The following is a 14,590-nucleotide window of genomic DNA, read 5'->3' on the forward strand; positions in this document are numbered from 1 at the left end:
GGGGTCGATTTCTTTGCCCCAAACACTCGAAGTAATTCCGAAATTCTCGTTCGAAATATAATTGTTTTCTTCGATAATTTGCAAAATGACTGCATCTATATATATAACCCATTCAACGGGTATCCGTCTGTCCGTCCCGTAACCGTTTGATAACGGACACTAGAGGCGCCCCTATCGTGTGTCATATTTCAAACATTCAAATTAACAATTTTAATTCTTATTTAAATTAACAATATAAATTTTTATTATCCGTTTGGCCAATAAATTATTATTTGGTCAATATAACAATATAAATAATTCAGTATATTTGTAATAGAAATTTATTATTTCAGGAGCTTATATCTCTCGAAGGGTCGCGAGTAGGGGTATGGTTCCTTTGACTTTATTGTTAGTTCACGGGTCTACGGTTTGCGGGGGTCGCCAACTCTTCATTCGGAGAGTAAATCTTACCATTCGGACTTTAACAGCGCTGTAGAGCATATTGATAGGAACAAAAAAGTCAAAGGAACCGCGCCTCATGGAAGTTTGTAAAGAACGCCCACTAGGGGGCGTCCCGAGCTACTAGTTTTCTATAAGCCATTGAAAAGCGCAAAAATCGCCAAAAAAATCTGTATTTTCTTTTTCTTAATTTTCTTCTTACGGCACTGCACACGCTCGTAGAAAAAAACTACTGGGTCTAGAAAGTTCATATTTTAAAGTTAAGTCATTTTGGTTATCGATGAGACGCTGTCGAAACTTCGGATCGATAGGTCAAAGTTTCGGAAGATCAAACAGAAATTTAATAACACAAACAAGAAGAAGACGGTCGACTCTCCTATTCTCTCTTCGCAGGAATTACATATCGAGCCAGAATTGTCCTCGTCGTCTTCGTCCCTTCGGCTTAAAGATTTTGAAAGGCTAAAAGTGCCGGATTTCTGGATAAGGTGCCCTTTAAAAATGAATCTAATTTAATTGTGTACGCAGAAAATGAGCTAGTGTTAAAAAAACAATAGTGCTACTCTAAACGCATCTAAGTTAGTGACTTTTGCACAGTACGAAGATGTATTTTCGTGCAAAATATATATCGAGGGTGTTCAATTTGAAAATATTTCAACAATTTCTTTGCAGCGAGCTGAGGATATTATTGAAAATGCATATAAGTTGAAGATATGCAATGGTGCTACAACAGAGACAGAACTAGAATCAAACATTTTGTTTGGCTTTAAAAACACGAAAAATTTTGTAGATTTTTAGTAAATATGAATAAACGTTATTATTAATTAATAACAAGAGTAGATTACTCTTGTACTTTAAATAATACTTGTTCGTACAGTACTCGACAGTTGTAATGAAAAAAACAGACAATAAAGTGTAGGCTATTTGATTTAAAAAGAATCTTAATTAGCATTAATCGAATTCCTTCACGTATAAATGTTAATAAAATAGTACTATTGTAAATAATAGATTATATCAAATAATAAAGTAATGATGTAAATTGATTGCTCCAGATATGATTTATTATCGATCTAAATTCTTTTACTTAACTACAGCGCATTACTCTGATTAAAAATCCCACATAAAACCAATATAAACGTAGAATGATACAGCCAGTGTAGCGCAACGATTGACAGCAGCGCCTCTTACCGTAACCTCCAATAAAAAGAAAGCAAATAAGCTCGATTCCGACATAATATTTTCTAGCCATTTTATTGTACACTTACTTATATTTAAAATGATTATTTGTAGTGTCGATTCGAAGAAGAAAATCTCTTTGACGATTATATTAGAAAGGAAAAAAAGAAGCACGATTTCCTCAGAAACTGAAGACGATTTCTCGGGTAACATTTCGCGAAATATCGAATGGATCTAGAGTTTGGCTTGTGGAGTGTGGTAAAGAGTATTGAAAGTGCTATAAGTCTCTTCGTGGACTGAAGTTTCTTGACTTAATGTCAACGAACGTAAGTAGATCTGTCATTTTTTCTCCAGCATTTTTCAAATCACAATTTTCGAGAAAAGGTTAGAAATTATTGAAGAATTTGAAATTATAAAAACAATCAAAGCTGTAAGTACGAAAATGAAAGGAAAGGGTCTTCGCAAAACACGGTATTATCTGATGTACTTATTTCTAAACATTTAGATAAAACTATTTAAAGATCGTATTAATAATTAATATTATTCTATCAATGTACTTCATACGTATTCCTAGAGAAAAAAAATTAATTCGAATTCGTTTACTTTTTAGATTTCGAACCCGGCTTTAATTTTGTGGCGTGACGTGTCCAAGAAAGAATTTCTAAAATTATTTCAATTGTTATATAAAATAATGTATGACGTAATTCTCGTATCTGATTTCATTCCGAACTTTGTTATTTTCAGATTCACTTTCAACCAATAAAGAACATCTTTGTAATAGAGAATGGTTTCCGGGGACACACGAAAACTGCTGAAGGATGTGTTCGAATTCTGTTGTTAACGAAACACTAAAATTGAAGCCAGTGTTAGGAAACTACACAAGAATATAACAACAAAGAGACCATCTTTCCCGCAAATGAAGAAAAAGAGAAAAATTAAGAAGATATTTTAAATTATTTTCGAATATGTTATAATATTTCATATAAATTGTTTTGAAAAAATGTATAAATTACGTTAATTTGTGATTGTATTGTATTTGTACGTGTTTGCTAATATTTGTGAATACCGGCGTAAGGAGTTTATGTGTGATCTAAAGTGTGATATGATGTCGTCCAGTTAATTGTAAGGTTTAAATTTTAGTTTAAAGAAATTTGATAGAAAGAAAAGTCTTTTTCTATCTGTACTCAAAACTTTAACAGTTCTTTATAATTAGAACGCTTAAATTTAGATATTTGATTGACAATAAATTGAAGGGAGTTTTGATTATTAGGTTTTAAAATTTCTCGTATTTTACAGGTTTAAACCTCCAGAAGAGAAAGAATGGGAAGTATCGATGTGACAGTTGCGAGAAAGAATTCGCTTCGAAGTATAATTTAAAATGTCATCAAAGGATTCACACCGGAGAAGGGCTGTTGTCTTGCAAATTCTGTACTCGTCAGTTCAAGTATTCCAGCAGTCTATGTAACCACGTCAAGACTCATACCGGGGAGAAACCTTTCACTTGTGACCATTGCAAACGAAGTTTCACATACAAACATGTTTTGGTTGATCATCTGCGTACTCACACAGGGGAGAAACCCTTTACCTGTGATCAATGCAAACGAAGTTTTACACTGAAAAAAAATTTGATTGATCATCTGCGTACTCACACAGGGGAGAAACCCTTTACCTGTGATCAATGCAAACGAAGTTTTACACTGAAAACAACTCTGATTCTACATCTGCGAACTCATTCGGAGTAAAAGCCGTTATCGTGTACTTAGTGCTTACAAAAGTTTTGTTTTAAACGTAATTTAAATTATATTATTAAATATCGTAATGATAATGAATAACAGTATTTGTTACGAAGAAAATGTTAACAAAAGTATTTTTTCTTTTTAATATTTGTATTTAGATTTTATTTAACATTAAAACAAGAAATGTTTGAAGTTTTATTTTTTTCATTTGTAATTTTTACATTTTGTAAAATACATTTGATGTTATGGAAGTGAACAAGAAAGGTTTTGTAAAATTATTTTTTAATTTAATAAATTTAAATTTAAAATATATTATCATAAGTATGTGTATCATTTAGTTTGGTAGAACCCGTCTTCCTTAATCACAAATAACTCGTTTAGTGTTGTTATAATTATCCTATGTAAAAACACAACCGAAGTTGTAATCTTTACTCGTAATGATCCATAGTTGTGTATCATCATAGACAAAACGGAAACCGATTACATTGTACTGTATGTATATTGTATTACTTATTAACAGTGAAATTTATTAACAATCTTATTGGGGATTTTTGACTATAAGATCTGAGAGGAGATGCTAATTGGTTAAATTTGTTGTGTGTTATGTGAAATTTCGAATTACGTTTGATGCAATGCGTTATTCGATACATTGCATTAATTAAACGTCATAAGCTTCACTGCAATGTTGCAGTTTAACGGCGGGTAAATATTTTGGAAATCCCAAGCTGCTACGCAATCGTCGATGGTTAAACTAGTCTACTGTCGCTCTGGGGGAAGGCGGATGGCCCATCGTTGCAAAAATCTGTGCAGTATGCTTACAGTGACTATATTTTTGGGGGAAAATAAAGGACATATTTAAGAAAATAAAAAAAAATCTTGTAAAATTCATAAGTTTATAACATTACACATACATACACATTGTAAAAATTCAAATAACATTAATTTTGATACTTTTCAGTAAAATTAATTTTTTTAAATAGCACTGGTTCACGCTTTAAAGTCATAAAATTTTATACAGTTCATTTGAAAGTTGTATTTGACAGAAATAATGTGCTTTTAAATGGATTTTTTCATTCGTCCACATATTATTCACCAATGAAAATNTTTGATACTTTTCAGTAAAATTAATTTTTTTAAATAGCACTGGTTCACGCTTTAAAGTCATAAAATTTTATACAGTTCATTTGAAAGTTGTATTTGACAGAAATAATGTGCTTTTAAATGGATTTTTTCATTCGTCCACATATTATTCACCAATGAAAATATTCATTTAACAAGGCATTAGATCCAAGGAGACAGAAAGAAAATTCTACGATTTTACAAATATTTTCGAAAGCAATTTCTTTTGCTGTAAAATGTTCAAAAATCTCAACCCACTTTTGATGGCAGGGCTTGTTATTCTGTCGCCATTCGTCGATCTTTTCGTTTGTGACATATTTTTTTACACACGAAACTTCATCAAATAATTCACTGTCGAGTATATTTACAGACCGATGATTCGAAATAAAAATAAAGCTTTCCTCTACCTTCATCCACAAAGGGATTTTGAGTAATGTGACCCATTCAAACACTTTTATTTCAATAAAACACATGTCCCAATTATTTAGTACATTAACAGTAAATATGTTAATGTATTCCATTTTCAAATTTTTATGTACAGATTTCATTTTCAAATTTTTATGTAAATAGTATTATCCTCGACACGTGGCTTGACCCGTCCGGTATTGATAATAAGCGAAAACATCACTCAAACGAACCGGAGCTTCTTTTTAACATATATTTGTACTTTTTTTCGTTTTAATAATACTTACTTTTTTTCTAGTAAAGAGTTTCCTGTCTATTCGTGTACCGAGTATTCCTTCATACACGAATTTCTAACACTACGTCAATGACCTGCTTATCTAACAGTATTACAGTCGCTTTACAAACCAAAGCGACTATTTTAGCATTAATTTCTTAGCTTCAAGAAATCTTTGTAGCAAGAAAAATACACTTAAAGACAGTCACTTAGATTTTACAAATACATGTGCTGGGCTGTGAACGGCTCACGTATTTGTAAAATCAAAGTGAATTGTACAACATGTAATACATACAAAACGGAATAATCAACAGTGTTATAGGGGGCCGACTGTATTTTAAAATTATTTATTTTCTGATATATAAATTTTGCAATATACCCTATATTGATAACCACGATGTAGCAAGAGTTCGCCTTGGTCTTCCTTATTTTACAGATCGCTTAAAATACTTTGATCGCATTCTCCGTTTTAAATATTTCAACGGTCAAATCTCAAACTACTTGTTAATACTAAGTTTTCTCTTATTCTCTATGGAGTTAAACAAAAATTCTTAAAGAATTCAATCATGGAGAGCTGTCATTGTAAGTGTGTTGGTACTTCGTCTATACGAATTGAAGCATATGAATGTAAAAAGATATCCTTCGTTACATAAGTTCTGGGCTATGAATTTTGGAAATTTTCATTCTTCGCGACGAAAATAATGTAGTAAAAATGTTGTCGAGAGCAATGTACCGGTTCCTATAAATTGGACTGTACACTTCATTCCTCAAATCAAACCCCAGAACTATTAATGCAAACAAAACCTTCTTCAGTAAAATCCCTGTAGGAACTACAAATAGAAGCGAGAGCTTCCTAAACTGAAATCTTGCAGGAAGAACGGCAGCAAGCAATTTTCTACCTAATTCATAGAGAAACATTGAATTCAGGAAGTACTTCATCAACTGCAACATTGGAGCAAGAATAGATGCAAGCAGTACGTTTAACTCAAACTCTGTTCAGTGTCCGTGCCCCTTACGTTTTCTACAATTCAAAATCTGAAAAAAGGAGAGAGTAAAGCGAAACCATTTGTTAAAATCTTGCAGACAGAATAAATGCAATCAGGCCCTTCAACTTAATCTCAACCTCATTTCTCTGTTTTTTTTCGACTAAAACACCGAAATAAAGCAACATCAACCTCAACGATGGTTTCAAAACGGAGACATACACACATCAAAACTACGGGACAGAAATAACTTTCCCATAGTACAAACGGTAAAAATATATCTATCCTTACAATAAAACAACTACAAACAGTAAAACCTCATAAACTTCTGCTGAAACGAAAATTGGATTTTTTAATTACAAATGAAGCTGCAAAACGAATCATTAGAAACATAACGAAAAGGCATTAATTCGTCCGTATGGGAAGACATATCGGAACGTGCTGTACAGAAATAAATCAGTCTTCGTACCGTTATTAGAACCGAAAGTCATGTTATATCAATTCAAAAACTTTTTTCATAACGTATTAGATAGATGACAGGCACGACTCTATTGATAAAGAAAAAGTATAGTGTACAGGGCATATACTGTAATTTATAAAAAAAAATCCATATAAATATTTTCAAATGCAATAAACTATCAATAAACGTAATTTATTGACATTCAAACCGAACAAGTATAGTGTACAATTGTCTTACAGGACCACCACGATGTGCCTGTTTATTTGATGTGGTGGGTAAGATAATTGAGCTTTATATTGCGGTATACTCCGCTCATCACCAGTCTCATCATCTATGTTTGCGAAACATGTTTACTTTAGTGGTCTTTGTGGCAATACTAGTTGTCTTTAGAGATGATGAAAAAATTGGACTTTGTAGGAACCGATGTTTCATGCAAATAGGTGTATCTAGTTCTTCAGTTTTCTAAATGCCACAGCTAATGTTGCCATCTTAATTGTCAATTCATAATCTAACTACTTTTTTTAGTTTTAATACTAAACCTTAAATAAAAGTGTGGGTTATTGTCGTCCTGTGTTCAAATTCTTCATGCCATTCTTATAGAGTTTGTAGTCCGTGAAAAGCCGCCTGTGGTTTTTCCTATGTTTTATTTCTGGGTTCAAATGTGGACTTCATCGTCTTCCATGTTACACTACAGTAAACCTTTAAAGTATCCAAATATCAGACAGAGATTCACCAGTTTTGTCATCTAGTAATTACAATAATTCACTAAAAGTTTCAGCAAACTTTCCAACTGATAAATAATAATAAAGCTTGAATAGATTTTACGTTAATTGCATTTTTTTTTACATTCATATACCAAGTCTGTTCAACCGTTGTATTTCTCTGCACAAGCACTGCCAGAAACGGAAAAAGCATCCACAAATGTTTGTGTGAGACTAATCGGGGGTAGGATGTTTACGAGTTCTTGACTCTCCTACCGCTTATTCGACAAGACCTTGAGGTTTGGTCTCGCTTGTCTAAAGGATGGGTTCTTTTGAGCGGAAGGGTTTTAAAGTTAAGGATCGCTAGATCCTTATTTCAGGTCAGGATGTGACACCAATCTATTATTTCCTTGCGGATAGATACTCGTTTAATTTGAGGAGGAATTATCACGACCGATCTCGTCGAGGACTTTGGGTTCAGTATGGAGATAATAATGTCGGAAAAAACGCACACCAATCTAAGTTCATTAACAATATACCCGTTTATTGTTGAACATTTTAAATTAATAATTAATTCAGGAATCGAGGTTACAGTTCCCTCTCGGGATTTTCAATCCGTAATTCATAGGTTTCGGGTTTGATAGCGGACAAAATATAAATCAGTCGCGACCCTAATCGCAAGTTGGAAAGAGTCGAGAGAGAGAGCTTACATACTCTCGCGAGTAGAATAAATACCTCTAATTATGTCGTTATAACGTTGATCCGAGGTTCGTCCGTCCAAGTTCAAAGTTCAAATCAGTTCAAAGTTCGAAGTCAAAGTTCAAAGTCTATGGAAGACGGTGGCGACGAGAGGCAAGTAAATCCACGGGAACACACGCACACATATAGAAAAAAAACTTATTTTTTCCCCCTTGTGTCGTGATCGCACTTGCCTTTATATGGGGGGGGGGCTCTGTTTTTGAGATTTCCTCGTGTAAGTCACAGGTGATGATCTTCTTTGACCAATTGTGGACGAAGTGACAAATTTATGACACAACTGTTAACTCATCTTCCACAAGGAAGTATCCCCGTGGGAACAGTGTTTTATGAAGAAATTTTATGAGAAAATTTGTCGGTTGTTTTTCTCGTTTGGAGTTAACCCTAACTTTTAACCTAATGAGTAAAAATATTAGAATCTTAAATCCGGGCTCTCAAATTTGCATTTGAGGATGCTCTTTCCGTTCACGTTAAGCTTCTGTTAATATCCGCCTTTAATATTCAGTAGAGACTAAAACAAAATTTAGATTAGTCCCATCCGCTTCACGGCGATGTCGGTAACTTTGCTTTTGTACCTCGCGATATAGTATACTAAGGCATTAATTAATTATATGACCAAGAAGCTTTGAAAGAGCAATATACCATCCAGTACTTGATTTGGAAATGTTAATGCCGATTGTTTTTCAATAATGCAGATTGTATTTTACTATTAACAGTATGATAAAAATGTGATGTAATTAATTTTATTGAAATTTCCTAAAATTATTTAGTTAAGATTTAATTTTCGGCAAAATGTTCAGCCACAAATTTTTCCGCCAGTTCCATTTGGAAGCCTTTTTCGTTTCAGGCCCTTTCCACCTGTTGCACTCGTCCAGAGTCAGGAATACACAGCGATTTAATACATTTGGATAAATGATCTAATAAAACAGCTAGTTTGAAATGAAACGAGTTACGTTATTGGTGAGATTATCCATCCGAATTATTGTCGCTGTATCAGACAACGGGCCCACCAGTTGCCAAGCGATTTCGTATCCTGAATAGTAGGAGTTCAGTTGTGGGTTCGTGTTTCTCCAGGTCTGTCTGGCCACGTAAAGTTTTCCGAGTTATCTCCACGTTAGGAATGCCTGATAAGAGGCCAGTTACCCTAAAAAACCTCCGTAAAAGCAACCACCTAGAGATCGCCTAAGAGTTGCAGTGACATAACCTAACAAACAAACAAACAAATAAACAGACCATGCTTTTATTTTAACACGAATAATTTCGTTTAGTTACATAAATTTATAACACACTTAATTCGTAATAATTTTAAAATTGATGATTTAGTCGGATTTTGTTTTCAAACTTGTACAGATCTCTTTTATTTATTTTCACCTTCATTTTTCCCTTCTTTACTCGGCGATTGCGTTTGAGATCGCTGAAGCAAAACACAGAAAGTTAGTCGGGGTTAGGTAGAACTTCTCCATTCCACTTGTTCGTCATGATGGATGTGGGTAAAAAATCCTCCTTGAAAATTTTCTTTATCCAAAGTTTGAGTTGAAGACGAATCAAGAAAACTGGATAATGTTCGTCAAGGCATGCTTTTTCCGAAGCTTCAAATGAAGAAGATCCTTCTTGAATCACATCTCTCCCCGAAATATCAGTAAAGTCCTGCTTGCTTCTAATCTAAGGATTTAAGTTGGTCAGGTTGCTTTCCCTTTTTATCCGACATTTGTGTTAAAGAAGAAGCAAACGAATCACGGAAACTGAAAAGAATTTGAGTAGGAGGTTTTACTAACTGTGATGATTTAGTTGAAAACAACTCTTGCATCGCTCTTTTTTCCGAAATTTCAGTACAGAAAAGACCTGCATAAACCTCTTCTTTACTCGAAGTTCGAGCTGAAGATCAATAAACGAATAACGAATGGTAGGCAGAGTTTGTGCTGGAGATCTTGGTTGCATCTCTTTCTTACATTCGTGTTTTTATCAGAGTTGGTATTTTAGAAGGTTTTATTCGCATTAATAGTTTGTGAAGCATTGAAATTAACCAAAATCCTGTTATCATAAATAATTCTAGCAAAATTGCAGTAATAGCAAAACCTGCTTACGTCAAAAATTTCTGAAGAAGTGCATATATGTAAAGTTCTATCTGCATCGATAGTTTCTCTAAGGAGAGTGGATGAAATTACCGCTTATATCTCTGGTCCTCCAGGGTTATTGTTGAAATGGTTCTGTTTGCATCTGTGGTTTCTTTACAATTTGTGATGAAGAAGGTTCATCTTGCATCTCTGATTCGTTTAGGGTTTGCGTTGAGGACGATCCGAACTGCATCATCGGTTCCTCCACAGTTTGTGGTGAAGATCTGCTTTGCATCAATGGTTGCCAAAACATGTGTGTTGAGAATGATCGTTTTTGCATCTGTGGTTCATTTACAATTTGTGTTGATAAATATCCAGCTTGCATCCGTGGTTCTTGGAAAGTTTGTGTTGAAAAAAATTCTGTTTGCATCCGTGGTTCTTGGAAAGTTTGTGTTGAAAAAGGTTCTGTTTGCATCCGTGGTTTCTTTACAATTTGTGATGGAGAAGGTTCATCTTGCATCCCTGATTCGTTTAGGGTTTGAGTTGAGGACGATTCGAATTGCATCATCGGTTCCTCCACAGTTTGTGATGAAGATCTGCTTTGCATCAATGGTTGCCAAAACATGTGTGTTGAGAATGATCGTTTTTGCATCTGTGGTTCCTTTACAATTTGTGTTGAAGAATATCCAGCTTGCATCCGTGGTTCTTGAAAAGTTTGTGTTGAAGAAGGTTCTTTTTGCATCCGTGGTTTCGTTAAAATTTGTGATGAAGAAGGTTCATCTTGCATTCCTGATTTGTCTAGAGTTTGCGCTGGTGACGATCTGGGTTACATCAACGGTCCCTGGAAAGTTTGTGTTAAAGGTCCTTTATACGTTGATAGTTCGGGCAGGAATGTTATCGAGCAAAATTTGCACTCGTGACCTTTAAGTTCATTACTTCTGTCATGATTTTTTTCAGAACCTGTTGCGCGACGGTTCGATTTATCTTCCATTTTGTTATAGTTCAAGGCTCTGTGAAAAAAGACAAACTGCATTTCAGTTACGAACATTAATTTTTAAACCGTATATCTATACTAATTAGGGTTCGACAAAGGAACAACAATGTAATAATCTCAAGGAAATCAGTTGTTAAGTATAGCATGAATAATGAGATATTCGAGGCATATAACATAAATGCAGTTCGAATGTGCTAAGCAGAAAATAAATTAAAAATATACTACTACATATGCATTTTCTAAGAGAAAATTTTCAATTACTAACGTTTAGAGCGTACTCCTATTGGCTATCATCAGGTTTCTTACAACCGTTTTTAGATTCTGTTTCAGGAATAAAACATTTTATTTAAATTTTAAATACAATTTTTAATGTTAATAAACTCACTAAATAACTTGTGGAAAATATAATGTTAACAATAAATAAAAATAAACTTAAACGATAACTTTAGAGTATAGAACTTACTCAATTTGAGAAAAAATAGAATGGAGTTATAAAGAAAACAGATGTCTCCAAAAACATCGATAAAATCAACAAATTTACATTCAGCTAACCGTTGGATAATAGCTGGTAACGTACAAAAACTCCAATATAGTTTACAAAACAGCTAATATTGATATTTACAACTTGCTATGAAATGACGAAAACAAATTAAAAAAGAACAGGCTGGAGTATACAAAATACAATGCAAAAATTAACAGATTGGGATCTAAAAAAATAACGTTGAGGTCACATACATTCCTTGTGTCTTATAGTGAGACTCAACGAACACAAATTCAATGTACAAATAAACCATAATTATACAATTTTAGCATCAATGTCACAGATATAGGAAGGCTGTGACATAAAGTACAATGAAGCGAAAATGGTTAAAAAGTACCCTCACCAACCATCACTATGGATATGGAAAAAATAGAGATTTACAAGAGCTAGATTAAAGAGGCTGCGAAATTTACAACGAAATTTTTATAGTTTTAGTAACAAGAAATTGACAACAATTAATTTTAATTAATTTTTTTTAGAAAAAGGTTATTTAATACAACTAATTACAAAAGGTAAACTAAGAAAAAAATATATTGAAAAATTCGAACTCAGTGCTCATCTAACAATATAAACCATTAGAAGTACAGTATCTATTTTATTTCTAACATTACAAGTGAATTCACAGTCTAATCTGATTGTATTTAATGTCTTTCAGTATCTCTGATTACTTTTTAGATGAATTATTTTTTCGAAATTCCCTTTAAGATAAGTGCAGCAATATCGAGGAAAATAAACGATCCAAATGCATGCTACAACATTAATTTTATAAAAGTCTGAAAGTTTTCATCATTAATGATCTAATTAAGAATCAATTTCAAAAATATTCTTCTTTAACTGAAAGTATAAGCAGTCACTTTTACTGCATTCATTCAAAGTGGAGAGCAGCAGTAAGCGAATAAATGCTTTGTTAGCTACTTAAAATGGTGCTTAAAAGCTCCAATTTTCAATTATTACAAGATTTAAAACACCGTAAAATTCTTTTACTTATAAACGAATAATAAAAACGTAAATAGTAAAGCAGAAAAGTTTTCTTTTGAAAGATATTGTTAATTTATTATTATTATTATTTGATTTTAAAATATAAATGAAAGTGATATTTATACTTACACAAATCTTTTTTATATACAAGGGCTAGTCTCGACGTTTCACCTTCTCAAGTGTTGGTTAAAACGTTGCTTTATTATCATAAATATATTTTAAATGTATTTGTGATAAATGAATTTAATTTCGAATATTTTGTTAATAATTAACAGTTTTATTTTTAGTTCGGTTTTACATGGGAATTAATTATTATTTAATAATATTTCTGGATTATGACAAATTATTAATTTACATAATTGTTTAGTTTACTGAATCGAGTTCAGCAGGAAAGTACAAGCAATACCCTGGTTTTTAATTGTGAAAATAATTTTAAAATATTGCTTTTAAATAAAATTTTCTTATATTATGTATTAATTGTGTTAAAAATTCATCGAACTTAACGAAAATGTTCGCGTTAAAATACAGGTATTGTCTGATAGAGTGACATTAATTCAGATTGATAATCACACCAATAACGTAACTCGTTTTATTTCAACGAGCAGGTTTATTAGATTACTTATTCAGATGTATTAAGTGTTTCTATAGTTCCGTAACTGAACACGTGTAACATGTGCCGGACCACCAGTGACCAGGCGCTTCCGTTTCTTGAACAGTGGGAGTTCGATTATTGGTTCGCGCCTCCCCAGACAGACTGGCCACGTGGAGTATCCTGTATTTTCTCTACGTCTTTCCTGTAGCGAATGAATAAAAGTCAGTTACTTTTAGAAAGACCTTCCGAAAGGTGTTCTCTTTTAGGTAATTCGCCCAAGTGTTGCGTTGCCAAAACTTAACTAAACAAGCAACAGGTGCAACGGTGCCTGAAACGAAGAAGGCTTCAAAATGGAACTGATTGAAAAATTTGTGATGTGGCTGGATATTTTGCATATCACATTTGTTATCATACTGTTAATACTAAGAAACAACCTGCATTATTCGAAAACAGTCAGCATTAACATTCCCAAATTAACTCGGTTAATAGGTTGCTTTTTTAAACGTTTTAGTCTTACAATTAATTAATGCCTTAGTACAGTGTATCGCTAGGTACAAAAACAAAGCTTTTTTGACATTACAGTGAAGCAGATGAGACTAATCTTAATTTTTTTCGTCACTATTGTATATTAAAGGACGGATATTAATAGGATCTGAACGTGGACTGAAAGCGCCTCTTCAAATACAAACTTTTGTGGATGCTCTTTCCGTTTCGGGCAGTTCTGGTGGAGAGAAATACGGCGCTTAAACAGACTTGGTGTATGGATGCAAAAAAATGCAATTACCACCGAGTCTATTTAAGCCTTGTTATTTTTGTCGGTCGGTGACTTTGCTGAATCTTTTAGTGAATTATTCTCTTCACTAGATAACAAAACTGATGAATTTCTTCCCGATGTTTTGGCTACTTTGAAGCGATACTGATTGCTATACCGTAGCGTGGAAGACGACGAAAGTTGTACAACAGGATATTTGAACACAGAAATAAAACATATGGAAAATTACAGAAGGCTTCTTATTAATTACAAACTCTATAAGAATAGAACAGAGAGTTTGAAAGGGGACGACAATAACCTACAGTTTTCTTTAGGATTTAATTTTAAAACTAAAAAATGAGAAGTCGGATTAGAAATTTACAATTGAGATGATTACATCAGCAGTGGCATTAAGAAGACCAATTTGGAAATATTAATGCTGATTGTTTCCGAATAATGCAGGTTGCTTCTTACTATAAACATATGATAACAAATGTGATATAAATGATATTATTAAAATTTTTAAATATTCATCAAAATGTCCAGCCATAAATTTTTCCGCATGCTCCTTTTCGAAGCCTTCTTTGTTTCTGGCCCCGTTGCATCCGTTGCACCTGTCTAGTTACGTGACTATC

General features: G+C 33.1%; 1 protein-coding gene and 1 long non-coding RNA gene across 2 annotated transcripts; one reads left to right on the top strand and one right to left on the bottom strand.

The window, feature by feature from the left end:
• Positions 1-313: 313 nt before the first annotated feature.
• On the top strand, positions 314-3,027 carry LOC111615662. The gene is made up of 2 exons (XR_002755120.1): positions 314-2,082; positions 2,222-3,027. It is a non-coding gene; the product is annotated as an uncharacterized LOC111615662 (long non-coding RNA).
• Positions 3,028-9,281: 6,254 nt separating this feature from the next.
• LOC111615655 (activating signal cointegrator 1 complex subunit 2 homolog) lies at positions 9,282-12,834 on the bottom strand. The gene is made up of 2 exons (XM_023357088.1): positions 12,742-12,834; positions 9,282-11,109 (listed from the first exon to the last, which is right to left on the bottom strand). The coding sequence occupies exon 2, from the start codon at positions 10,884-10,886 to the stop codon at positions 10,236-10,238; it is 651 nt and encodes a 216-aa protein (XP_023212856.1). The 5' UTR covers positions 10,887-11,109; positions 12,742-12,834; the 3' UTR covers positions 9,282-10,235.
• Between the last annotated feature and the right edge of the window lie 1,756 nt (positions 12,835-14,590).

This window comes from Centruroides sculpturatus, unplaced genomic scaffold (genome assembly GCF_000671375.1).
Source record: "Centruroides sculpturatus isolate CEXI.00-Female unplaced genomic scaffold, Cexi_2.0 scaffold161, whole genome shotgun sequence".
Lineage (NCBI taxonomy): Eukaryota > Metazoa > Arthropoda > Arachnida > Scorpiones > Buthidae > Centruroides > Centruroides sculpturatus.